Genomic DNA, 27328 nt, shown 5'->3' on the forward strand with positions numbered 1-27328 from the left:
CCAACCAAACAATGGAGGTGCTAATGGTTCTTATCAGCCTTTCATAACTATTTAGTCTTTAAGGTGCCACTAGACTATTTGTTGTTTTTTAAGTTTTTCCTGTTACTGACTAACTCGACTAACCCTCTCAAGCTTATCTACTCACTGTCTCTGTTTTTTCTTCCTCCCCTCCTTTTTTCCCCCTTCCCCCTCTCCTCCCGTTATTTATTCTTGAATCTGGACTTCTCACACTCCTGTCATCTGACAAAATGGGTTGTGCCCTCAAAAGCTCATGGTACCATCTACATGTTTTGTTAGTCTTTAAGGTGCTACTAGACTATTTCTTGTTTTTTAAGTTTTTCCTGTTACAGACTAACTCAGCTACCCCTGAAGCTTTAGAAATTAATGTGTTGGACATTAGGCCTAACTGGATACAACCTTTTGGGTGGACTTCGAGAATTAAAACGGCAAGTAGAGTTGACTCCTAGGAATGTCCCATTCAAGAGATTGTGTCCTTCATTGGTGACCCTCAGTCATCAGGACATCCAGACCTGCCCATAAGTAACACCACCCTGTTATCTTTAATGGACCAGGAAGTACCCCAGCCTGATGCATGAAAAATCCTGCTTTCTTCCCTTCCTATCTCTCATTATTTTACTCCGGTCCCTTTCCCTGTTTTTCCACCTGATCCAGAGAACAACAGCACTACAAAGCACCAGTATGATGGGATGAGAGTTCACCCAGCTCTGTCCAGCCTGAGAAGGACCTGTAAGAAAGGTACTTGACTAGACAACCCAGGTAGGATCCCAGACTGGGAAAGTAAACTAGGTTTAAGAGCAACAGCTGTAGTAGCTGATCTTCCAGCCCAGAGTACCCATCTATATCTGAGATCAACAAAAACAGTATGCATTTCCCTTACCATTTTGCTATCCTTTCTTCTCCCTATTTGACCGTCTTGTCAAAAAAACAAGAAAAGTAGTAATCGCTCAGAGCAATCCCCATGGAATTCAACAAGACTTTACTGTTTTCTTCCCCACTAAAAAGGATTGCTTGACAGAATAAGAAACTAGTAGTTATTCTCTCTGAAAAAGGGCCTTTGATAGATTTGTAAATGTTTTGCATAATCCATTTCCATATGCTTTTTAAAAGAATTTTCTTCTTGTGTATCCTACTCAAATTTTCCAAACACTTGTAATAATTTTCTAACTTGCTTGCCATAGAATGGTCAATGTTCTTGTACTTTAAACCTCAAATCATGATTAACAGTGTACAGTGCCAGGATCATGCTATCTTTTTACACTCTAGTCGAGACCCCCTTTATTACATTGACATTAATACAACATACCCCACGCCTATCTCTGCTCTTCCACATTAGTTCTATCTTAGAAGCAGGTTTAATAATGTCTCAATGACTTATGGATAAAACTTCATTATACATAAAGGCAAAGAGTTTGAACTTGGCTGCAAACTGATTATACCATACATCATCTTCACCTTACAAAGTCCCTTCAACTACTCATATAGAAAAAGGGTAATGAGGTAATATACATGCTACATAACAGTAATACCATTAGAGAGGCTACTGTAACAGAACCATGAGAAATAATGTAGCTAAATGCTACCACATAGATGCACTGTGGATAGTGGCAATGTAGAAAGAGGAAAGAGAGACAAGAATCAGAGTTTGAATGTACTGTAAAAGAGTAAAAAAAGGACTTCTAAGAGATTAAGAAATCAGCCGTGCTGTAAAATACTCCTGTTGACAGCAGTATAATATTTCCCAAGGCCTACACTATTGCACATTTCCTAGCAATAGGTGCTTAGGAGGTGGAGGAGGAAACATCAGCCCTTAAACAAGTCATCACTAATACGGCATTCAATATCTGACTATAGATCTATTCCAGCCATGGCTCTCATCCTGCCAAGGCTCAAATGTACAAACAAGAACCAGAGTAAGGGACACAACAATACAGAAGGGAGCTGGAGAAAATCAGGCAAATTTAATTTCTTTATCATGTAAAAAGTACTGCTTAATCTCAAATCAAGATACAACTTTCTGATGACCTATTACAGTGCTACATCATAAATTGTAAGGATCAGAGATTTGGTGGGAAGACATACCAAAATCTGCATTTGACTTTTTATACATAAAACAGAATACAAGATTAACAATGGATAAGAATTTCATATAAAATTGTCCCTCATTCATTTTATGTAGGTATTATGCCTTCCATGAGATCCAGGTGAGATTTATTATGTTAATACAAGTACTTTTGGAGATTTCCTTCTCCCCCAAAATTAAGCAGCTGTGTGTATCTTCTTACTGAGTGCTAGAATTATGACATCAGAGGCAATAGCTAAACTGACTAGTTTATATAATGTTCTACTATAATAGTATATATATTTTATATAGTTAAACTATAATAATTTCCTTTTTAAATTTCTCTTGCTTTATGATATTTGTAGCTATTGTACCTTCTGACAACAGTGATTAGAAATGGCTTAGTAGATGCAATGAAATTTTGTTACAGAACATAAAATATGTAACATACAGACAAATGCAGAGCTGTATAGATGCAAGCAAAGATTTACAGGTATTACTGAGCAGCGGGGTTGACATTTATTACATTATATTCAAGTGGCAAAGCAGGAAGACATTTAGTCAAGTATGTCCAAAATCACCTTGTATGTAAAAATAAATGTCAAATGTGATAGCACAGCAACTGGTTATGTGGTTCTTCCCGTCTATGTAATTTTAATTTCTGAGGAGTTACAGTTTGAATGAACCTGACAATCTTAGCATTTTGATATTTTTTTATTTCAACACTAACTAAAAATCATTAACAATGCATTAGTTTACAATCACAGCTCAAGTAGGTTTGTACTGTATATGTTTCCAGAAGGGACTGCACTTGTATCAAGGAATTTAACTGTCATCAAGCCAGTGTAAGCTATACAATGATAATGCCCATTACCTCTGACCTTTCTGGATTCTATTTTCAAACGTAATCCTTGAACACAAAGGAGTGACATTCTAAGGTGCATTTTTTTAAGAAAAAGTTTTACAGAACCCAGCCACTCTGATCAAGAAAAGTTACACATTTAATTAATTACAAAGGAGTTAAAAGTGTATAATAAATTATAAGTGTAGAGACAGATTACTTACATTATACAGTCTGGAAAACAAAATCTTGAACACCAAACCAGTGGCTCATGTAAGTAAGAACACTTTTAGTTAACACCAGATTTCTTAAGAAGATTATTTAAGAGACCTATAAGCCAAACCAGCCATTTGTTGAAAAGAATCCTATTCTCAAGTCTGAGAACTTCTGCTTTTAAAAGTTTAATGCAATTAATATTAATTCTTTATATTACAATAGATTTGCTATAGCCACATGCACCATAATACTCTTGAAGTAAACTTAAACTAGTGAATTTACTATCAGAACAGCTGATTGGGTGCACCACTCATACAAAGTCTGTGTCATACAGACATGTCTCATATCAGGACAAATATTTCTTTGCTGTATTTTCTCTGGAGTTATTAATTCCCACACACTACACAGCAGTTAGTAAAGAGAAGGAAGCTGTCCAAAGGAAAAACAATGGTCCAAAACCCGGTGTTCAGTTCAAAATTTCCAGCCAAGAGCATAGCTCTGAATTTCAGTAAAGTATTACTGATTTGATATTCATTTGATTTTGTCCCTACTTCCATGTGGTGAGCACATGCTTTACTGAATCTCTTGCTCTATTCCCTTTTAGTCCAATGGATTGTCCAGAACGGCTTCTCAAATCACGATCAGCTCCATCGCTTTGTGCCATCTCTTCATCATACCTAAAATAAGATAATTTTTCAGTGTCTCAATCTCCTAATCACTGTATAACAGAGATGATAAAAATGACCTTTCCTAACTTTTTTTGTTTAATATTGAGCATTCACATGTTTAAAGTATCCTATTCCATAAACACTCACCACATGAGTGTGTTGTTGTAAGATGCAATTCCTCACATAAGTTATTCATTTGGTTAAGTGTTCACAGGACTGGACCCTATAACACTATAATAAAATTAACCTTATTATACTTCAGTAGCTATTTATGAAAAACAGGCACCACCATCAGCAACATTTCTACTGTAGCAGGCAAAAATAACTGTAGAGCTTTCAAAACTATTTGAGGCTTATATTTCTGCATTGCTTTTCTTAGCATTTTAATAGATTTGTGTGTAAATAGAAATATTAACTTGCTGATTATTCAGCAATGTTACAATCCAACATATCAAACACAGAAACATTTGTAACATCAGAAAAAACTAGACTCTGGCACCAGTTAACTGAAATAAACAAGAAAAGTGGTCTGATTAAAATAGTCAAGATACAAGATTCAATCTGAATACAAATCTATCAACACCAGAAGTACAGCACATCAATTTAATGTATTCTTGCTGATACAAATTTTGTAAAGTTTGCCACAGTCATGAGTACACCTTTAAATGTACAAACTTAATATGGCCTGAGATAATCTCACTATCCATTGATTTAACAGTTTCTGGATGCATCCAAATGCAGAATTTGACTCTAAATACATAAACATCAATAATCAAAATAGAAAGATACAGCTACTATATTTTTCAGTCAAACAGGATTCCCTCTGTCCTTTTTAACTAATATTAAATGCAGATCTTCATAGTGATCACAAAGCTAATAATAATTATAAATGTATGCTTCAATCTTGCAAACATACATAAATGTTTGCAGAATTGGGGCCCTATATAAAACAGATGGCATGGATTAGTGGGTTAGCTAACATACCCTACTTCAGAACCATTAATTACTGATGAGGGTCTCAAACCTTTATCTTTTGAAACTGATTCCAAATGGAATAGGGAATTTTGATTACAAGTTCAGCATCCCCCTATATGCATAAGCCCGTATCATGCTAACCCATTACATATATTAAAACAGGGGAGCTCTTTTTCTAACTTCCTCCATCACACATTCATTATACCAGGTTAAAAACATCATGCAATTAACTATTTTAACATCCCATCACTAAATCACAACAGTTGGGTAACATCATTCCGATGAATTAAGAGAGTTTTCAAAAATTTTCTTGGGACATATAATGCATTTAATGGTTACTTAGGCCTTATACTCAGTCTAAAATAAATACTATATATATATTATCTATATAGTTAAGAGTGAAATTCATTTAATCATATACCCTAAATAAACCAATCTTTTTGCAGGTGAAGTGTAGGACCTCATCAGAAGGGGACAACTACCCACAACTAAGGCCTAAGTCAGGAATGCAAACTCTTGGGCTGCGTCTAGACTGGCATGATTTTGCGGAAATACTTTTAACGGAAAAGTTTTTCTGTTAAAAGTATTTCCGCAAATGTGCGTCTAGATCGGCAAGTGCCTTTGTGTAAAAGATTTGCTTTTGCGCAAAAGCATCCGTGGCCAGTCTAGACGCGATTTTGCGCAAGAAAGTCCCGATCGCCATTTTAGCCATCGGGGCTTTTTTGCGCAAAACAGTTCTTCCTTGTCTACTCTGGCCCTCTTGCGCAAATATTCTTGCGCAAGAGGGCTTTTTTCCCCAAGTGGGAGCGTGAAAGTATTTGCACAAGAAGCATTGATTTTGTACATTACAAAGTCAGTGCTCTTGCACAAATTCAAGCAGCCAGTGTAGACAACTAGCAAGTTTTTGCACAAAATCTTGCCAGTCTAGACGCAGCCTTGGAAGCAGCTATTCCAGCCTTAACATGGTGATTAAGTAGCACTTTGTTTTTTCTCCCCAGTTGGATGAATTTCATCACATCTACATGATTCTAAATTAATCTTCTCTCAAAAAGAAAAAAATGTTCATATTTACATAGGACACTGCTAAAACTTACAAAATTTCATAATTTCCAAGAACTTCTTTTGGTGGAGATTTGTTCCATTTACAGTCTGGAATTTCACCATTAGGGACAGCAATGTTAAGCGTGTCGTTAATAAGATTATATTTAAGGATACGATCATTGGCTGTACTGGAGGTAAGAGAAGGGGAAGCATTGACCTGTTAAAAACAAAGACATTTCATTTTAAACAACTTCTATGTGTGAGAGATATGGTCCTACAGACAAATGTACAAGGACAATGACTGTTATCCTATAAACTAATCAATATTTCAACACATTGCCTTTTCTTTGAACAAAACCATTGCAAGGAATCTGTGTGTTTCCTTCAGATTTTATTTTTTAAGAATCATTAATTCTCTTTGGAGTCTAAGAGTTTATTTTTGTTGGAAGCAGGTTCATCTATGCTAATCCCCAGATGCTGCTTGATTCATACCTTTAGTTCACACAAAATAAAGAGGAGGCTTTGCTCCTTCCTAACAGTAGTTACACATGGACTTGTGTGGCCAGATCTGCGGAGAGTAATTTCGGGCCCTGGGGAAGAACAGTCAATGGCCCCCATGCAGACACAAACTGTGTCTGCATAGTTACTACCCCCCCCCAACATTTAGGCAGTACTGCACCTGCAGTGGTTGGTGCCCAGTGAGCTACGGGCTATGCTGCAGCCTGTGATTTTCTGGCACAGACAGGGTTTCCACCTATCCACCTGGTAGGGTTGCCAATTGTCTAATCATGCAAACCCAAAGACACTTGCCCTGTCCCTTTTATTAGGCCACTCCCCTTTCCTGCTTCTTCTCTGAAGCCCCTCCCTCACTCCATTCCTCCATCCTCACTCACTTTTCCAGGCTGGAGCAGGGGATAGACTGGAAAGGAGGTGTGGGCTCTGGGAGGGAGTTTGGGTATGGAAGGGGATGTGGGTGCAGGCTCTGGGCTGGGGCAGGAGGTTATGGTGTAGGAGAGCGTGTGGTGTTCAGGCGCTGGGAGGGTGTCTGGATACTGGCTTTGGACTGGGGCAGGAGCGTAGGAAAGGCTGTGAGCTTTGGGAGGAAGTATGGGTATGCCACGCAGATTCAGGAGCCCCCCTCACCCTGTAAGGACCGGCAAGTCTTCAGCTGGCAACATAGGTAAGAAGTCTCACCACAAGCCTCTAAATTGTACTGCATTATTAAGGATCCTCTACTTCATTCAGATCCAAATTTACATGCATCTTACATAAATCTGGTCATGTTTTATGATTACAGGCAGTCCCCAACTTACGTGGATCCGACTTATGTCGGATCCGCACTTACGAACGGGGCTTTCTCGCCCCGGAAGTCGGGGCGAGAAAGCCCCGTTCGTAAGCTGCTCCGGTGCCCCTGGTCTGCTGGAGACCGTCTCCAGCAGACCAGGGCACCGGGCGGGTTCCCGTGCTTCTGAGGCTTTGCCAGAGCAAAGCCTCAGAGGCGCGGGGAACCGCCGCTGCTGCCGCTTCAGTCTGGGTGCCTGTGGTCTGCTGGAGACCGTCTCCAGCAGACCAGGGGCACCGGGCGGGTTCCCGCGCTTCTGAGGCTTTGCCAGAGCAAAGCCTCAGAGGCGCGGGGAACCGCCGCTGCTGCCGCTTCAGTCTGGGTGCCTGTGGTCTGCTGGGGACCGTCCCCAGCAGATCACAGGCTCCCGGACTGAAGCCGCAGCCGCGGGGGGGTCCCGCGCCTCTGAGGCTTTGCCCCGCTGCCGCTGCGGCTCTGCTCCCCGTGTCCCTGGTCTGCTGGGGGAGGGGGGGCGCAGCTAGTGTGCTCCCCCCCCCCCCCAGCAGACCAGGCTTTTGTTTTGGACTCTGGGGCAGAGCAGCTGGGGCGCTGCCGATTGGTCCTGCAGCGCCCGCTCTGGGCACTCCTGGACCAACCCGGCAGCACCCCAGCTGCTCTGCCCCAGGTCCTGATTCAGCCGCTGCTGGTCAGTTTCAGCAGCGGCTGAATCAGGACGCCTGGGGCAGAGCAGATGGGGTGCTGCTGGGTTGGTCCAGTAGCACCGAGGAGCGGCGCTACTGGAGCAACCCAGCAGCACCCCAGCTGCTCTGCCCCAGGCGTCCCCAAGTCAGCTTCTGCTGAAACTGACCAGCGCTGACTACAGGAAGCCCCAGGCAGAGTTGCTCTGCCCCGGGCTTCCTGGAATCATTTGCTGATCAGTTTCAGCAGCAGCTGACTTGGGGACGCCTGGGGTTCTTAAGTTGATTCTGTATGTAAGTCAGAACTGGCGGTCAGTTTCAGCAGTGTCTGAATCTGGACGCCAGTTCCGACTTACATACAGATTCAACTTAAGAACAAACCTACAGTCCCTATCTTGTACGTAACCCGGGGACTGCCTGTACCACTATAAATTCACATCAGAATAATGAACCCATATATACAAAAATAAGATGTAGGGAAACGAATAAGGAAATGATACATTAGATTTGGAGTTTGGATAGGAGTCAACATACCAGAGAAGTTTGTAGAATCACACAATAAATGTATACAATCCTGAACTACTTCAAGCTTATTCTTCTATGATGTTGATCCCTTATTTTCTAGCTTTCTTACTGTTTCAGCTGTGTTATGCACAATTCCTGAGCTTAAGCAAAGGTTAGATTTACGCTGCACTAAGTCAGTGCCAGTCCTCCAGCTACTGGAGCACTAAGGTAGGGATGCTGGCATTCAGACTGTTCCTTGAGTCCAAATGCACCTGCATTTGATTTTTGCTCACCAGACCAAAACACAGGTTTCACCTGAAATCTGATACCCTGCAACTCCCACAACCCATTTTGTTGCCTGTTCCAAGACCCTTCCCAAGTCACTTTCATACAGAAAAGGGAAAACTCAAAATCAAGCTTCAAAGAGCAAATATATACACTGTGAAATGAAACAGTGAGGAGAGCTGTTTACAAAAACATGAATGTTTTACCTCAATAAGCCATGGTTTAAGCTTGTCATCAATAATAATATCATATCCATAGCACTCAAAGCAGTGTTTATCATTGTTCATTACAGGCTGAAACAAGTTGAGAAGAAATGTATATATATTAATTGACTAAGTAACTTGAAAGATTATAAATTATTATATTTCTCTAGGTAACATGTACAAATATAACAATTGTTTATGGCAGTTTTGTTTGTGCAAGTTTTCTGCTCTGACTCTCAATACAATCTCTCTCTCTCGCTCTCTCTCTCGTTTTTCTGTGGCAAAGCTCCATCTATTCCCCATGAGTCTCACGCTACTGGCAGATAACATTAGCCTCACAGGCTTGCCATGGCCCTCCACACAGCCTCTTTCTCTCTACTAGAGGGAGGAGCCACAGCCTACTGAGCCACACTGATCACAAGCTAGTTCATAAGTTTGAGATAAAATTCCCTCTGGAGTCCAGATCTCCCTTCTCAAGACAGAGACTGAGATGTTGTGGGGAAACCCAGGCCCACCTGCTACTCCAGGTTCCGACCCAGGGACCCTAAGGCAGCAGCAACAGGCAGGGATACTACCACTCACAATCTGACAGTTTTTCCCTGGGCCAGTTCCTCAAATAATCCATCCTAGTACCTTTCGTTTGGTACCTGTTCGACTGTCCTTGGCTCACACCCACACAGCACTTCCTGTCCTTCACCCTTTTCTTTCCCCCCTTCCTTGTCTGGGGGGGGAGCCCTTTTAAATTAGCACCAGAGGCCTTAATTGTCTGCAAGTGTCTAATCAATCTGTAGCTTCTAGCAAGCTCTAACTGACCGCAGGTGCCTGCCTGATTATGCTGCAGTTAGGTTATAGGCTTTCCTTTACTCAGGGAAAAGAAAGTGGTTCACCCAAGTCCCAGAATGTCTTCCCTCCATCAATGTGCGGCAGCCAGCTACTCTTGGTCTGTCACAATATATATATATATATATAAAATGTGTAAGTATTATCATACTAATCAGTGTATTAACAGAACATATTTGACTACTTAGTTTCCATTTAATTTCACCTGTGCATCCTACAGCATGTGGAGAGTATGAAAACAGGAATGTTAAGTCTTTCATGCCATAGGTGAAATTAAAAATACACTTGAACCTCCTTAATCTGGGTGTCCATGATCCAGGAACACCTGTGGTTCGGGCCTCCTGCATAGCCCTCACAGATCCCACCCCTACACCATAACTACCTTCCAGACCCCACAGCTTCACCCCTCAATAACAACTGAAATACAGTGCATTAAGGATTTACCTTACATGTTATACTTGTACAGTACTCTACTATACACAAAAGCTTTCGTAATAGACTTTGATTAATCTTCATTCTGGTGAATATCCATGGTCTGGAAAATTTCATAATCTGGCATAGCCTACTTCCCAAGGTTGCCAGATTAAAGAGGTTCAAGTGTACTCATATTTTTAGATATAAAAGTACAAATTTACCTTTCACCGTCAAATTAAATGTGACTTATTTGAAGACACTTGTTTATTATCCCAATTATTGACTAGCTTCTTGTATTTAAAATACTTTATTACTACATCATTATATTTAGCTCAAATCCACTGGGGTCATGAAAACTAAGGGACTGGGATGAAAATTCTCAAGAGAATCACTCAGGCTGCAGCTGCACTGCACTCGTAGCTCGAAATAAGTTACACAATTTGAGCTACACAAATTGCATAGCATATTTCGAGTCAAATTTGAAATGTCCCTTACTCCTCATGGAATGAGGTTTACAGGGACATCGGAATAGTGAGCCCGTTATATTTCGAAATAATGGGCGTGCTCAAAAGACGCAGAATAGCTATTTCAGGCTACCTCTGGTATCCCGAAATAGTGCTGCAGTGTAGTTGTAGCCTCATTGTCCAGCATCAGCTCAGAACGAATATCAGGGCACCTCTCCTGTATAACACTTACCAGATCATTTAAAGCAGTGGTTCTCAACAATAAGTACACACACCCCTGGGGTATGCAGAGGTCTTCCAGGGGGTGCATCAACTCATCTAGATATTTGCCTAGTTTTACAATAGGCTACATAAAAAGCACAAGCAAAGTCAGTACAAACTAAAATTTCATACAATGATTTATTTATACTGCTCTATGTATTACACACTGAAATAGAAATACAATAGTTATATTCCAATTTATTTACTCTCTCATTTTTACCATATAATTATCAAGTAAGAAATTTTCCAGTAACAGTGTACAGTGACACTTTTGCATCTGATTTTCTAAGCAAGTTCTTTTTAAGTGAGATGAAACTTTGGGATACACAAGACAAACCAGACACCTGAAAGGGGTACAATAGTCTAGAGAAGTTGAGAACCACCAATTTAAAGGACCCTTTGGAAAGTTAGTGGAGATTGGTTCCAAAAATTAATATTGAAAGTTTTTCTATCTTGCAGGACATGAGGAAGGAAGGAAAAGCATGTCTCTCATTACGTATAGGAAACAGAACGGGGCACTGAAGCTATCACAACACTTCCTCCTCTGTACATTGTTTATTTTCCTTCTGCTTTTCACATTGTTTCTCTTCTCTTTTACAATTGGGATGAGCTGCCTTTTCTTTTTGCATCTAATTTGGCACTTTGGGAAACTACTATCTGTAAATGCCTACAGTTACCCATATACTATATAGTTCTGTCAAGCTATTCAGGAGGAAAGGAGATACTTGATGGTGCCATAGTTTTTTGGCATGAATTTGGGATAACTATATAACTCACATATCAGAGAGCTGAAAGTAAGTTACACAAATTCTCTAAACAAATGGAAGAAAGAATCCTAACACCTTTGCATTTTGTTTAGCAAATTGTCTTCCCAGGTTATTTCCTCCATTACTACTGAAACAACACAGGTCTGGAGAGTTGTTTGGGCAATACATAATGGCAATATTAATTGACTTTAAATGAGAGTAAGTGTTTGTGATGAATTCAGCACCTCATATATTAATTTATTCATTTAATATACACACAGTTTGCCCACCCAGTCAGGTTTCTCGAAGGGCTCTAGGCTTTACAGGGACACTGAGAAGTAACAGAGTTTTTAAAGGCAACGAAACAACAACAAAATAGCATGAGAATTCAAAGCAACAATCTCCTGATGGGAAACAAATTGCTTTGGTTTTTTTCTTTACTGTAAAATTTCATGACTACTGAAAGCTCGCAATTATGATGATGGCACTGGCCATATTCTATTAGCACTACTCACTGCAACGGCCTTCAGCGACTGCACAATTATCCAATGAATTTCATCAAACAGTTTGCTGGTGACTTCCTTTCCACGTGTACTCTCTAGATACAAGCGCAAGTTACTCACTGTCCATTTGCCTCCGTGGATATGATTGTAGTCGTCCTACAGAATTAAGGAGTTAATTCAGTTTCAGAGTTTGCAATTCATCAGCCCTTGCATTCTTGTCCATATAAACTTACATTTGTTTTTAACCACAATTTTTTAAAACTATTTTGGCTGTATGACATTTTGCAGGATCTGTAAGGCCCAGAAGTCAAAGTAAGGGGATGTGCCTGGCGCGCTGCTTGGCAAGCACCAGCTGAGCTCCGGCAAGACGGTACCCAGAGTGGGGAGGGACAAATTGGTCTCTGTTTGGCCTCAACAGCCCAGCCCTGGTCCCAATCCTGGGGCAGGCCACATGCTCTGGCCCCGATTTGCCACAGGAGGGGCTGGCGGTGGCCCCCATCTGGCTGCAGCAGCCTAGTCCTGCCACGATGAGGGTAGGAAGGGAAGAGGAATTGGCCATGACGATACTGGCTTGGCCCCTATCCGGCAAGCCCCAAGGCCCCTGCCATACACTCTCACCCCTAACCCAAGCCCTCTGTCCTGCCTCCTGCACACACACCCCAGCCCAACTTCCTACCCCGAGTCCCTCATACATGCCAAACTTGACTCCTGCACCTCTCACGCCCCCATCCCCGACTCTGGCACCCCCTATACCTCAATCCTCTGCTCTGAGCCCCCCATGCTCCATCCCGCTCTTAAATTTCTTAAGGTACAGCGGTATCACAACATCTCCCCTGCCCTGAGGCACCCTCTCAAGCAGGGATAGGTTGTGATAATACAGTACGGCTGTGTCTACACTGGGCCACTTATTCCGGAAAATCAGCAGCTTTTCTGGAATAAGCTGCGAGCTGTCTACACTGGCCCTTGAATTTCCGGAAAAGCAATGATGCTCTACTGTACAAAATCAGCCACTATTCCGGAAAAACTATTCTGCTCCCGCTCGGGCATAAGTCCTTATTCCAGAACACTGTTCCGGAAAAGGGCCAGTGTAGACAGCCCAGTAGTCTTTTCCGGAAAAAAGCCCCGATCGCGAAAATGACTCTTGGGGGCTCTTTTCCAGAAAAGCGCATCTACATTGGCCACGGACGCTTTTCCGGAAAAGGGCTTTTCCGGAAAAGCAGCCTGCCAATGTAGACGCTCCTTTTCCGGAAAAACTTAAAACGGAATACTATTCCGTTTTAAGCAGTTCCGGAAATTCATGCCAGTGTAGACGTAGCCTACCTGTAAGAAATGTAAGTGACTTTCACACCCCTGCTAAGATCCCAATTTTTACTTGGCATTGTCTATTATGTAACACAGAACACATTTTAAATCACTTAAATCCAATTACATAGCAAATCACAAAAACAAGTGTTAAAACTTGTCTTATGGTACCTACAATTACACAAGTACAACAATCAAACAGAAGCTGCATTTTGATAGCTAACAATATAAAGAGGACACAGGAAATGTAGCTTGGGATTGGAATGACTGGGCAATCATATATTCAAGACTAAAAGGAAAGGATTACATAAGGGGTTGTTTCACTGAAGAGGAGAAATAGAAAAGTGGTTAATTTAACCATGGCTAAACCATGGTTAAATTAAACTTTAAAAAAATGTAGCACTGAAGTTTAAAAAAATCTATGAAATACATGAAATATGACCAGTCATTTCTAGTGTGAGTAATTAGTCTTTTTCCCAACCGTATTCACTCAGCGACACTAGGGATGTAAAATCATGGTTAATGCCCATGGTATAAATGGTTAACTAATTGAAAGCAGGATGACCGCTCCAGTCCCGCTAGAACAGACCCCAGCCCATGAGGCATCCATCTCCGCTGCCAGATATCAATGCAATGCAGGATGTCAATATGTATAAAGTTCTAAATAACTTTGGACCCAGTTACTTCCAAGACTAATTCTCTTTATGTTCCACCTTATTAGTTAGCTCGCTGGAATATTTTTGGGAGCTAAGTTCTCAGATAACAAGGAATATTCAAGTACTAGAAAAAATTATTAATTGGTGAGTCTTTCAAAATTTACTCCTGCTTATAGCCACTAAAGCCAGAATTAAACTGAAAATATCCACGATATCGCTGCATTATGTTCCATCTATTATCTCATGTGCTTTTAAAGTAACATAAATCAATTTTGTTTTACAAATAAAATACAGAACAAATATTTAGCTCAAGGGACTTAATGAGGAGGAGGGTGAAGAACAGAACAAAATGCACAAACACTTACATTCCATTTATATGCCATTTAAAATAATCCAGTTTACTACTTAATTATCATTTTTAAAGCTCACTTACCCCATGTTTCTGAATGGCAACATTTGTAAGATGTACAAACATATTATCTAATTCACTTGTACTGGGTGTATATTTTACTGTGCAAAACCGGCAAAATCCAAGCTTATACCTTAAACAAAAAAAGGTATTTAATTTGTTAAATAGAACTAGAATAGGGGAAAACAGCATCCTAAAATACTTCATGCTTGAGAAATTTTTCAGTACACTGAGCACAGAATCTTTTGGCTGAGTACATCTTCACTTTTTTTGTTTTTAAGAGCTAGAAATCAGTATGATCTTACATGTAACACCTCAGTGGACGATATGTAGACACTAAAACATACAAACGCAGGTCAAATTTCTTCCCACCAATCAGTAATGGGTTGTTGATATAGAGAGAAATCACATATGCTTCTTTAGAAGATTGAGATACAAACCTAGAAAAAGTAAATATTTTATGTTTCAGAATATGCCGATTAAATGTTAATGTTTTCCCTTCATTAAAAGAAATCTCTCAAAAAGTAATGAAGTTCTAATTTTACTAAAATCCTATATCACCTTTTCACACCAAAGAGCCAAACTACATCAAAATTCAGAGCACATGGTCAACAAAGAGCCCTATAAGAATGCCCATTTGCATGACAGAAAATATACAATGTAATATTATTGATAATTGAAATGATTAATAGCATAAATTAAATATTGTACTCACACACTTTATTTAATGAGATTTCTGCTGCTACATCTTCTTGCACATTTGACTTTTCCAGCCCTGGCCCCCAAGGCTGCTGTGAACAGTTGGCTTCAGCTGCGGCAGCTGCCCACCACATGGTGGCTGCCAGAGCTGAAGTTGGCTGCTGTGCAGTGGCTCAGGGGGATGGAGCTAGAGTACACCCCAGCCCACTGAGCCACTGAACAGCAGCCAGCTTCCGCCCCAGAGCCGCTGCGAACAGCTGGCATCAGTTCCAGCAGCTGAGGGCCACGCATTCGGGGTTCAGCTGAGGATGGGGTTGTGCACTGTCAAACAACCTTCCTCAGGCTGAAAATGAAGTCACTGACTAGAAATGAAAGCTTTCCTCTAACTCATAATTCAACATTATTCCAGTCTGCCCATGCAAATTTATTCTTCACATAGCTAGGTATACAAACACTTCCCCCCCCTCCCATCGTCCTCACAGAAAGTGTATTTATATATTTGTAGCTCACTGAATTAGTGGTTGTGCCACATGGCACCAAATGCAATAACTGGCACTAAACGCTGTTTGAAGCAGGAAGACATTAAATAAGAAATAGCAACTATAATGAAGTAATGCTAAATGATCTGGTGTACAGAAAGAATTATTCATTAGCGAGTTGAAAGAATGCTCCTTTAGCAAGCATGAAAGAATTAGGGCTGCTGATTAACTGCCATTCACCCAAAAAATTAATCACAATTATACTATTAAACAATAGAATCCCAATTAAAATTTAATAAATATTTCTGGATTTTTCTACATTTTCAAATATATTGACTTCAATTACAACATAGAATACAAAGTGTACAGTAATGCCTTGATATTTTTAATAAAAAATGTTCACATTGTAAAAAAAGGAAACAGTATTTTTCAATTTGCCTCACATGTATGGTAGTGTACTCTTTTTATCTTAAAAGCGCAACTTACAAATGTAGGGGGGGTTTTTTGGTTACATAACTGCACTCAAAACCAAAACAGATTAAAATTGTAGAACCTACCAGTCCACTCAGTCCTACTAAAACAAACAAGTTTGTTTATATTTATAGGAGAGAATGCTGCCTGCTTCTTATTTACAATGTCACCTTTTGAAGCCAGCACTGTAAGGTATTAACATGCCGGATATGCTAAACATTTGTATGCCCCTTCATGCTTTGGCCTGCATTCCACAGGACATAATGATGCTCATTAAAAAAAATGTGTTAATTAAATTTGTTACTGAACATCTGGGGTAGAACTGTGCGCCTTCTGTTGTTTTCTACCTACATTCTGCCATATATTTCTTGTTAGAGCAGCCTTACATGATGAATCAGTACTTGTTGTTCATTTTAAGAATTCTTTCACTATAGCTCTGACAAAATGCAAAGAAGGTACCAATGTGAGATTTGTAAAGATAGATTCAGCACTGACCCCCAGGTTTAAGAATCTTAAGTGCACTCCAAAATCCAAAAGGCACATGATGTGAAGCATGCTTTCAGAAGTCTTAAAAGAGCAAGACTCCAGTGCAGAAACTACAGAACCCAAACCACCAAAATATAAAACCATCTGCTAGTGGCATCTGACTCAAATGATAAACATGTATTTGCTACTGGTCCACAATGTTTGGATAGTTACTGAGCAGAACCCATCATCAGCATGGACATAAGTCCTCTGGAATGGTAGTTGAAGCATGAAGGAGCATATGGATCTTTTGTGCATCTGGCATATAAATATCTTGCAACACTGGCTAGGACAGTGCCATGTGAATATCTATTCTCCCTTACAAGTGACATGTAAACAAGAAGTGGGCAGCATTATCTCCTGCAAACATAAACAAACTTGTTTATCTGAGCAACTAGCTGAACAAGAAGTAGGACTAAGAAGTTCCTTTATTGACATGAAGGAACTTAAGTTTTACACTGTTTTATTTTCAAATGCAATGTCGGGGGTAGGAGGTGTTATATACGGTTTTATTTTCAAATGCAGCGCTGGGCTTTTTTTTTTTTTTTTTTTTTAAACTTAACTTCACCTTTATAAGTTCAACTTTCAGATTGCACTACAGTACTTGTAATGGGGGAATTAAAAATACTATTTCTTTGTTTTTTACAGTGCAAATATTTGCAATAAAAACTAAGCATAAAGTGAGCATGTACATTTTGTATTTTGTGTTGTAATAGAAATCAATATATTTTAAAATGTAAGAAACATCCAAAAATGTTTAAATGAATGGTATAGTATTATTTAACAGCATTATTAATCACATGATTAATCACGATCATTTTTTAAATCACTTGACAGTCCTACATATAAAATTACGAAATACAGAAAAACTGGAGAGAAGGAGGTTAAACTTACGAAGATGTTTTACTGTCTCGAGACCACTTTTTAATTTGAGAGAGTTTATTGATGAGAAATATTCCCTTTCCTTGAGCTTTCCCACAAGGTTTCATAATCCAGGTGCTAGATGGATTTTTTCTGAATTCTTCAACAAATAAGTTGTAATCGGCAGGAAGCATAAAGGTGACAGGAACAAAATCTAAATAGGTAAACAAAAAGTAAGATTTAGAACACTAGATATAGCCAGGATACAATGTCTTTGTATTGTTCAGCACAGATTGATTACTGTCCCCCCTTATCAGATTTATCCCTTCCGATATGAGAGAACATAAGACCATAACATAAGAACGGCCGTGTTGTGGAAGACCAAAAGTCCATCTAGCCCAGTATCTTGATTTTCTAGAACAGAACAGCAATAACTATGAATGATCAGTCCAGTATAATCCATTCCAGGATTCTGGCAGTCAAAAATTTAAAGACACGAAGAGCATGGGGTTGCATTCCTGAACATATTGGCCAATAGCTATTGATGGACCTAACCTCTGTGGACTTATCTAATTTTTATTTTAACCCAGTTATAATTTTGGTCTTTACAATGTTCTCTAGCAACAAGTTTCACAGATTTACTGTGTGTTGTGTGAAGTACATCCTTTTTTTTTTTTTTTAATGCCTGCTGCCCATTAATTTAATTGGGTTACCCTCATTTATGTGATACAGGCAGTCCCCGGGTTACATACAAGATAAGGACTATAGGTTTGTTCTTAAGTTGAATTTGTATGTAAGTCGGAACTGGCTCCAGATTCAACTGCTGCCACTGAAACTGACCAGGGGCTGACTACAGGAAGCTGGAGGCAGAGTTGCTCTGCCCCCAGCTTCCTGGAATCAGCCTGATCAGTTTCAACAGCTGCTGAATCTGGAGCCTGGGACAGAACAGTTGGGGCGCTGCTGGGTAGATTCCCACAGGACCAACCCGGCAGCACCCCAGCTGCTCTACCCAAGGCGTCCCGCAACAAAAGCCTGGACTGCTGGGGGGGGCGCACTAGCTGCGCCCCCTTCCCCCCAGAAGACCAGGGAGACCCGAGCAAAGCCGCCCAGGCGGCGGGGGTCCCGCTGCCTGGGCGGCTTTGCTCCCGGGCAAACGAGCAAAGCCACCCAGGTGGCGGCTTTGCTCGGGTGTCCCTGGTCTGCTGGGGGAGTCCAGCGGCTTTGCTGGACCCCCCCCAGCAGACCAGGGAGACAGGGAGAAGCTTTTCTCGCCCCGGAGGACACGGGTGGCGACCCGCCGCCCGTGAGCTCTGGGGCGAGAAAAGCCCCGTTCGTAAGTGCGGATCCGACTTAAGTCGGGGACTGCCTGTATATGAAGGGGTAAATACTTCCTTAGATTCAGGTGCCCATAATTAACCTGAGCTAAGGACTTTCACTTCACAGGAGAAAGGCTTTAATTATACTATTACTGATATATCTGCCTTCAACCACACTCCTGGAAGACCTTTGAGGAGCAGTGGGCGCTGTCCAGGGTTCTCTGCTAGGTGTCCCTATCCGGTTCTCTTGTTTTAGCCCTTTAACCCTCACACCCGTCCCTGTTTTTCTTTTTCCCTTGAATCAGTTGGTGTCTAGGGCTCTTTAGATCCTCCTTGTAAGCTGGGAGGGGTGGGGGTCCTTTAGATGTGGATAAGCTAACACCTGCCCACTTCCCAAAATCCAATAGGACCACACTCCTAGAACTGAAGGGTCTAGTTATGACTAAAAAGTGAGAAAATTCTTGATCTCAATAAAAGGGAAATAATGGCGCTCTCTGACAGTGATTCAGAGCAACATTTAAAAAGAGACTACACAAAGTATTTCTATTTAAAATAATGTTAGCTTTGTTATCAGCACCAGTTTAGAAGCTTAGAACATGTGTCTGCAAATTGGATTTGTTTTGATCTGTACATGTGACTATTAATATACAAGAGGGGCATATGGTTCAGTACTCTGATTTTAGGACCAGCGAACAGAAACACGCAAGTGTTAATCCCAACTATTAACTACCTTTGAAGCACTGAGCAAATTACAGCCTCTTTCTCTGTGTAGAAGATTTATCCACTAACTTTCAAGGCAATGTTTGAGAAGAGGTTTGAAAATTCAATATGCTATTTAAAATACTAAAAGTTATTTGTGTTGTTCTTGCTTGTTGAGTTAACCATGAAAATTTTTACTCCCTATTTTACATGCAAGAATGTAACTATATCTAGGGTAGCCAGGTGTTCGGTATTGTACTGGACAGTCCGGTATTTGCGCGCTTTGTCTGCTAAAAAAATCAGAAAATACCAGACACGTGCAATGTCTGGTATTTTCTGATTTTTCCGGCTGCGCACCGGATGGAAGCCTGGCATGGGCGAGGGGAGTGGCTTTGAGTCCCAGCTAGGAGGCGGGGCCACGATTGCCACCGGGAGCCCTCATCGGTTGAGTGTGAGGAGGAGGGGAAGCCTCCTCCTCGCTCGTGCATCACCGGGAGCCTGCGCGGGACAGGCAGCAAGTGCCCAGGTCAGTCCTGCTCCCTGCCAGCCCATTTGCTCACCCCCACCCCTGGCTAGCTGGTTCTCCGCCACTTCCCCTCCTGATTTTCCCCAGCCAGCCCCTCTGCATCCCTTCCCCCAGCTCTGCTTCCTGCCAGCCCGTTCCTCTTACTGATCTCCCCAGGCCAGCGACACTGCACCTCCCAACCCTGCCAGTTCTGCTTCCCGCCCACCCTTCCTCCCGGCCACTGATCCCCCCCCAGCTGTGCTTCCCGCCCCCCCCTTACTCCCGGCCAGCCCTGCCCCGTCCCATCCAATCCCCTTCCCCCGATATCCCATGGCCAGCCCCGTTCCGACTGACACCACCCCCCCCATGACCAGCCCTGCTTCCCACTGGTTCCCCCATCTCCCCTGGCCAGCCCCGTTCCCCCCCTCCCTTCCTGACTGGTACCCCCTCCCCTCAATGAAGCGTGTCCGGGTATTTGATTTTTTTAAAAAATGACTACCTGGTAACCCCTAGCAGTGATCCAGGTTCCCCCCCATCAACTTTGGTCTCCTCCCCCCCCTTTTTGCTTCAACAAATTTTTTTCCCAGTGGTTTATTTTTTTTTGGGGGGGGGGGGGGGAAGTGTTCGGTATTTTTGTTTCAGCCATCTGCAACCCTAATCATCACATGCTGCCATAGAAATATTTTTGTTATTGTTGCTCTCTTCGATGGTACGTAGGGAATTTAGTGTATTGTCGTCTGAAGTGGCAGCAGTACAGGGGCTGGGGGGCAGGTGGGAATGGGTACATGTGGGAAGCCGGCTTTCAAGCTGGCTCCCTGAACATGTTGGCTCACGTGGAGCTGCCTGCCCTGTCCTGCTGTCTTTATATCAGAGGCAGCAGCATGGCAGGGGGAAGCAGACAGGATGCCGAGCAGCTGTATCAGAGGCAACAGCTCAGGGAGACAGGTGGGAGACGGTCTGCATGGGGAGCCGATTTTTAAACTGGCTCCCTTGCCACCTCATGCTGGATGCCAGGAGGCTCCCCCAGGAGTAGGGATGGGAACCAGGAGCACACTTGCTATAACCACGTAACCAGTAATTTTTTTTGCAACTACACAATTACTAAACTAAATGTTAACTAAAATCTCTAGTGACACGGGGAAGGTTTTTGGGCTGCCATGTTTTCAGGGGTTAACTAAATTAATGTAGTACACTTAATGGTATGCAAACATCAAAAACCTATTTTAAAAATCTGGGGGATTCTTGTTTTTATTTTGCAATTTTGTGCACGCACGCACACACACAAACACACAAAATGAACCCTATAGCTCTCCTGGTAAACCATTCCCAAACACCAACCAGATCCCAGTCCTTTAAAAAAAAATTAAAAAAAAAAAAAAAAAAGCTCCAACTGAATTACCTTCCATCTAATGATTTAACATATCAAACTTTAGATACAGCCACAAAAGCACCACAGATCCAACCCAAACTCTGACATAATTAATCATCAACCAAATACAATATCATAGACACTGGAATGGAGGCTTAGCAGTGAAGCAGTGCAGGGGGAGAAAGTTACAGGATAAATGAATAGGTGATGAAGCCTTTTAACCAAGACACTGGTTCAAAAAAAATCCATCAACCAAAGCGGTATCCTACATCTGTTACCATCTGATGGCCGTTTGAGAACAAAGAAAGAGGAACTGAGTTATTGATTTCAGCTCTGTCACATCACTGAACCACTACTATAAATGTACTATTGATAAGATACTAGCAAAGATATGAATATTGAATTATGGATTCCTTAAAATAGTCTTTAAAGAGCAGCACTGAGGCACTTTGACAGATAATTTGGTGATGCTTGCATTTTTATTGCCCATGCCAAACCTACTCTGCAGATAAAAAAAATATGCAATTTTAGTTTCCACGACTGACACCTTTGAGCATAAATTTTGTGAATACATCATGCTCAAGTTGTGACTTACAAATTTATCTATCTTAGGCAAGAATCCTAGACTGATTCCAACATCCAGTACTGCTTTTGTTTAAAATGCATTAATCTGAAGTTTTAGCCTACTATTATCACAACATCAATTTTCTCACATATAATCCCATACATAATCTATGTGTGTTAATAAAAAGAATAATGCTGGTAGTTAGAAATACATACCTAAATAAATATATTTTCCATTCTCATCTCTCTCAGCAAGTGGACTCCCTTCTTTTTCTAATTCCTTCCTATACCTCTTGATATTTTTCACCATCAAGTCCTTCCTGGTCAGCTCATAGTGGTTCGGGAAATGATTGACAATTTGGTCATCAGAAAGGCGGTAGCCAGTTTCTACACTGAAAACATTTCGGATAGTTTGTACACTCATCCTGAAAGGTGAAACAAATGTCAGATGATTTCCTGCCAACCAACAGCATTCAAAAGGACAATCAAGTTGTTGTCTTCTTTATTTTCTAATTCCACTTTGGTTAATGTACTGAATTTGGAAGATTTAATTAAAAAAAAAAAAAAGGGACTTAACATACCATAATATTAAGGAATACTATTATGTTAAGGCAATCTGTGCCCTCGCTCTGTCTTTAATATTTCTCTTTATAGAATGGATACTTTAGTTATTACTGAAACTTCAACAGACCCTGAACTAATGTTAGTTAGTGAAACCAGATGAAAGTCCACCAAACAAGACTGCAGGCCTATAGGCACTGTTAATTTCCACAACAGGTCTGAAGCCAGGGCTTGGACAGGAAGGAGTCAACTTTTACTCCTCCTATCCTGGCACTATCCGTGGCCAATCAGTGCCCAACAGGGCTTGGAAGTACCCAATATATGGTCGTATGCAAAGGATGGGCAATAAATTTTGGATGGAGTGCCTCGCCAAGATTCTGGTAAATGGGCAAGGGACGCATTTTTCTATGGAGGGGCTGTGGGTTCTGGGACAGAGGTGGGGTGTGGAAGGGAGCTTGGGGTAGGGAACTGGGGTGCAGGAGAGGGTGTGGGGTCAGAGAGTTTGGGTGAAGGGAGGGGGCTGTGACCTGAGGCAGGGAGTTGGGGTTCGGGGTCCAGGAGGGGGGTATGGATGCAGGAGAAGGATTCTGGCCTGAGGGAGGGTTTACGAGGGGTGCAGGGTCTGGGACGGAGTTGGGGAGAGGGAGGGACTGAGGTGCCAGAGGCAGTCTGTGGCTGAGAGGTGCTTACCGAAGCAGTTCCCAACCAGCAGCACTCTTAGGCAGGCTTCCCCACAGCAGTCCCAGACTGCTAGCTAGCCATGCCTGTGGCTCTTTGAGCTATCGGAAGGGGGGAGGTTGGGAGAGGCTTCACATGCTGCCCCCACTCTCAGCAAAATCTTTCAGCTCCCACTGGCTGGTTTCCGGCCAACAGGAACTGAGAGAATTTGCTGTGGGGCAGGAGCAATGTGCTGAAGCCTCTCTCTCCCTGCAGCACAGAGAGAAACATGGAGTAGCTAGCTGCTTTTATTGGGGCTGCTCCCTGCTGCAGGAGTGGGCATGGGTTGGATCTAAAGGCTTGGTGGGCCACATTCAGCCCACCAGCCATATCTTGCCTGCCTCTGCCATATGCCACAGCAGCACCTCTCTGGAGCTAATATGTTCTTCAGAATCTCAACTGCCTTTTTCTATAAAAGGAAAGGAAATCTAATTTATGGTTTGAAGGAAACTTCAAAAATATTAATATTATTCAGAGATATCTGCTTGTCTGCAAAAAACATAAAACAATAGCTTTGAGAGGCGTGAATTTCACATTTCATCTCAGTAAGGTGTGGGTCCCATTTTGACAGCCAGATAGCTAATTATTTCATTCCTGAATTGAAAAATGAGAATTCTTACATGTACTTACCAGTAAAAATTCCAGTCTTCATTTTCTGCCACCTGAATCCAGCCTCTCTTTTCAAAGTTATTTATTAGCACAGACTTTTCTATGTCGGTTACCCATTTCACTTTTCCTGCCATTATCCTAAAGAAAAAAAACTTCTAGTGTTGCATAGTTTCAAGATTTCCTCTTTCGTTTTGTACTTGACACAGATCAGGTAAAACCAAATGGGGAAATGAAAGTGTATCCACATGGTAATTTGCCTTTAACTTTTTTAGATAAAGAAGAATACATTCATTCAGTGTTTGAGAAAGATGGCTCATTTGCACCAGACATTGAAGTCCTATATTTATTCCCAGGATATAGCACTAGCAGCAGTAGTTGCAAGCTTCTTACATACTGCCCTAACAGTGTCCCTCAAATCTCACCTAAGGGACCACATTTAGGAATGAGACAATAATTAAAGTCTTTATGGGCTCTCCATGACTATGAGCAAGAGTAATAATTAGCATTCACTGTGCCAGTTAGGGTACATCTATTCAGCAACATTATTTTGAAATAACTAGCATTATTTCAAAATAACTTAGTCTGCGTCTACACAGCAGGCAGTTATTTCGAAATCATGTCGAAATACTGTCAAGCTGGAGGACTTCTCTGACTCCTGTAACCATTGTAAGGGAGTAAGGGAAGTAAGAGGAAGAGTGCTCTGTTTTGAAATGAGTGCTGTGTAGATGCTCCCAATTTTGAAATAAGCTACACAACTGATGTAGCTCAATTTGTGTAGCTTATTTTGAGTTAAGCCCTACTGTGTAGGCACACCCTTAGAGATCATCTGTCCACTGAACTGACACAACAACCTTGCCTTTATCTTGTGTAATGTTTATAAAATATAGAGCACTTTAAATGTTATCACTTATAAACAATACTTAAGTAAAAATATGTCTCTTAAATGGCAGATATTTCCTGCCCCATCTTACGCAGAAACTATGTAAAGCAGGGGTCTCAAACTCAATGCCCATGAGCATCTGTGGCTCATGCAAGTCCCTAAGGCTCTGGGGGCAGCGTATGTTCCTTTCCCCTCAGTCTAGCCCCTGCTCTGCCCCTCCCTCTTCCACCCCACCTCACCCCTTCCCTCAAGCCCTGCCTCAAGGGACACAACTTTGGGAATTACCACAGGGCCTGTTGAAGGATGGCAGCAGGAGTCGGGCCCCTCGTATTCAATGCAGTGGCAAGAGCTGTGGGAAAGCCAAGTGACACCGTAGTCTCTGCTCTTCTCCACTGCTATCTCCCAGGCCAGTCCCATTGCTCCACTTCACCATAGCAGCGGAAAGCTGAGCACCCCAACCAACCCCAGTTCAGGCTGGCTTGGGAGATAGCAGCAGAGCAGAGCAGGATGATGCCTAACTCGGCTTTCCTGCAGCTCCCACCGCCACACTGAGCGTGAGGGCCCCAATCCCTTTAGCTGGCCCCAGCCCACCAAGGGCCTCATGGGCTAACCTGAGTACAGGGGACCATCCTGTCTATAGGATGGTTGGGGCGGCTGCTGTGGGGCCCAGGAGGGCTACACCTGAGCCATCCTAGACAGGATGACTATGCACACACCTCTCCTGGGCCACAAGGACATATTGGCAGTAGCGCAGAGCTAGCAGCTGGAAGCCAGTCTAGTCCCACTTCACTACCAGTAGTGGTGCCAGGGAGTGAGTGAGTGAATGAGTATGTGTATGAATTGGGAGGGGCAGGGGGCAAATGTTTAACCGGTTAACTGACTAAAAGCAGGATCTGGGCCGGGGACCACTCCAGCCCAGCTGGAGCAGCCCTCAGGCTGGGCGGCCTCCTGTTCCCAGGCACTGTGCTGGGGCTGCCTCCAGTTCCCAGCTCCCAGCCCACTGCCAAAACAGCACCTGACTGTGAAGCGCCTGGGCCCGCTGCGGACTGGGACTGCTCTGGATGGGAGCAGCCCATATCCGCAGTGGTCTCCCTGCACATCTAGAGCAGCCCCCTGCCCACAGAAAGCCTGGGAACTGCTTCAACCCCCACTGGTTACCAGTTAAGCAGAACTGGTAAGCATCACCTGTTTCACATCCTTTGTATTGAGAGATCCTCCTTACTGTAGTATCTGAGTACTTCACAAATGTAGGTGAATTTATCCTTACATCACTATTATGAAGACGGGAAACATCCCTACCAGGAGAAGAGAGATGAGGGAACTTTTTGAAGGTCATAGGGCAAGTGTGTGGGAAAATCAAGCACTTAATTTAACCCCCAGTATCTCAACCACAACACCATCCTTCCTCTTATTTAGGAACATGGGATCACAATGTCCCTATTTTTAAAGGACTCAAGATGCAATGGGAGAGCACTATTACAAGAGATTCACATTAATCTCTCAGGATATTTGGATGATTTCATTATCCTCAAGGATGTGAAATTACCCTGTTTAAAGCTTTGTATTTTTTATCATTTATTTACAAATAACTACAGGCAAACTTATTTACAATTAACTGGTTAACTAATGAAAGGGGATTTTACATCCCTAATTAAAAGGCATAGCATTACCCACATGCAATTAAAAAAAATCAGCTCCAAGATATTAAAGTGAGCGGGCCCTTCAGCGGTGTCTATCTACATAGATAAAATATATTTAGATGTCTATTGTTATCAAATAGGTCACTTAGGATATACCAGGAGTCCAGAGAGAGTGGATGTAGACGCCTCACTATACAGCCCCGTGACGGGGGTTATCGCGACTGCAGCACTGTGGGTGGGGTGGGGCAGAATCTCCCCTCTGCCACTCAGGGATGGAGGAATCAGTAGGGGAGGGGAGGGGAGGGGAGGGGAGGGCTAATCCCCCCCCCCAGGCGGGCCGGGCTGGCGTGGCTGTCCCCGAGAAGTGAGGGGGGGTGCAGGGGAAGACACGCCCCACCCCCAGCCCGCCGCGATGGGCCCCTCCCCTGAAGGCCCCGCGGAGTCTCCGGCTCTCACCTGCCCGCGGGAAGGGCTGCGCCCCCGGCTCCTCCTCACACCCCGCCCGCCGCCGCCGCCCGCCGGCCCCATGCGCCCCGCTGCAGCCTGTGCGGCCGGGAGGCGCCAGCCGGCCGGGAGCATCCCGCGCTGCGGGGGAGGGGAGAGCGGGAGCCGCCGCCCCTACCGCTTCCGGCCCTGCACCCTGGTAACGGGAGACGCGGCCACCCCGCCGGGGGGGTGAACTTCCGGGCTGGGAGGCTTCTAGAGCCCCAGTGAGACAGACCCAGCCACCCCCAACCACCGAGACATCAGAGACCCCCTGGGCCCTGCCTCGCAGCCACCCCCCTCCCACACAGCCACCCCCAAACTGCTGAGTCCCCACAGACTGCTGCCTCCATTACTACCCCTGAACCCCTCACCCTGACCTGCCACCCCTGGATCTCTCTCTCACACACTCACTCCCACATTCATCCTTAGACCAGCAAGACTCCTGGATCCACAGAGCCACCCCTGAACCTCTGAGATCTCACATTGCACAGCCACCCCCTGAACCATAGCAACCTCCAAAGACCCCTGTAACCCACAGCCATCCACTGAATCACAGAAA

At 42.9% G+C, this 27328-nt stretch overlaps 1 protein-coding gene across 2 annotated transcripts; it reads right to left on the bottom strand.

The window, feature by feature from the left end:
- Positions 1-1960: 1960 nt before the first annotated feature.
- Positions 1961-26907, bottom strand: TTLL1 (TTL family tubulin polyglutamylase complex subunit L1). Of its 2 annotated transcripts, XM_075899368.2 has the most exons (11): positions 26740-26907; positions 23785-23901; positions 22093-22301; positions 17457-17637; positions 14694-14828; positions 14413-14521; positions 12034-12177; positions 10744-10857; positions 8797-8883; positions 5875-6038; positions 1961-3814 (listed from the first exon to the last, which is right to left on the bottom strand). In XM_075899368.2, the coding sequence occupies exons 2-11, from the start codon at positions 23895-23897 to the stop codon at positions 3685-3687; spliced, it is 1386 nt and encodes a 461-aa protein (XP_075755483.1). In that variant the 5' UTR covers positions 23898-23901; positions 26740-26907; the 3' UTR covers positions 1961-3684. The 2 variants fall into 2 exon arrangements, with proteins under 2 accessions (XP_075755483.1, XP_075755492.1); XM_075899377.2 differs by lacking the exon at positions 10744-10857 and having other exon boundaries at positions 26740-26904.
- Positions 26908-27328: the final 421 nt, after the last annotated feature.

Source organism: Pelodiscus sinensis, chromosome 1, assembly GCF_052426305.1.
Source record: "Pelodiscus sinensis isolate ZL-2025 chromosome 1, ASM5242630v1, whole genome shotgun sequence".
Classification (NCBI taxonomy): domain Eukaryota; kingdom Metazoa; phylum Chordata; order Testudines; family Trionychidae; genus Pelodiscus; species Pelodiscus sinensis.

What these genes read in the sequence shown, in the direction of transcription:
- TTLL1 (XM_075899368.2), bottom strand. Translation starts at nt 23,897, where the DNA reads ATGGCAGGAAAAGTGAAATGGGTAACCGACATAGAAAAGTCTGTGCTA. An exon ending in CGAGACAGTAAAACATCTTC is followed by an intron (nt 14,829 to 17,456) that starts GTAAGTTTAACC and finishes TACTTTTTCTAG; the next exon opens with GTTTGTATCTCAATCTTCTA. An exon ending in AGTCGCTGAAGGCCGTTGCA is followed by an intron (nt 10,858 to 12,033) that starts GTGAGTAGTGCT and finishes CTTTTTATGTAG; the next exon opens with CCTATTGTAAAACTAGGCAA.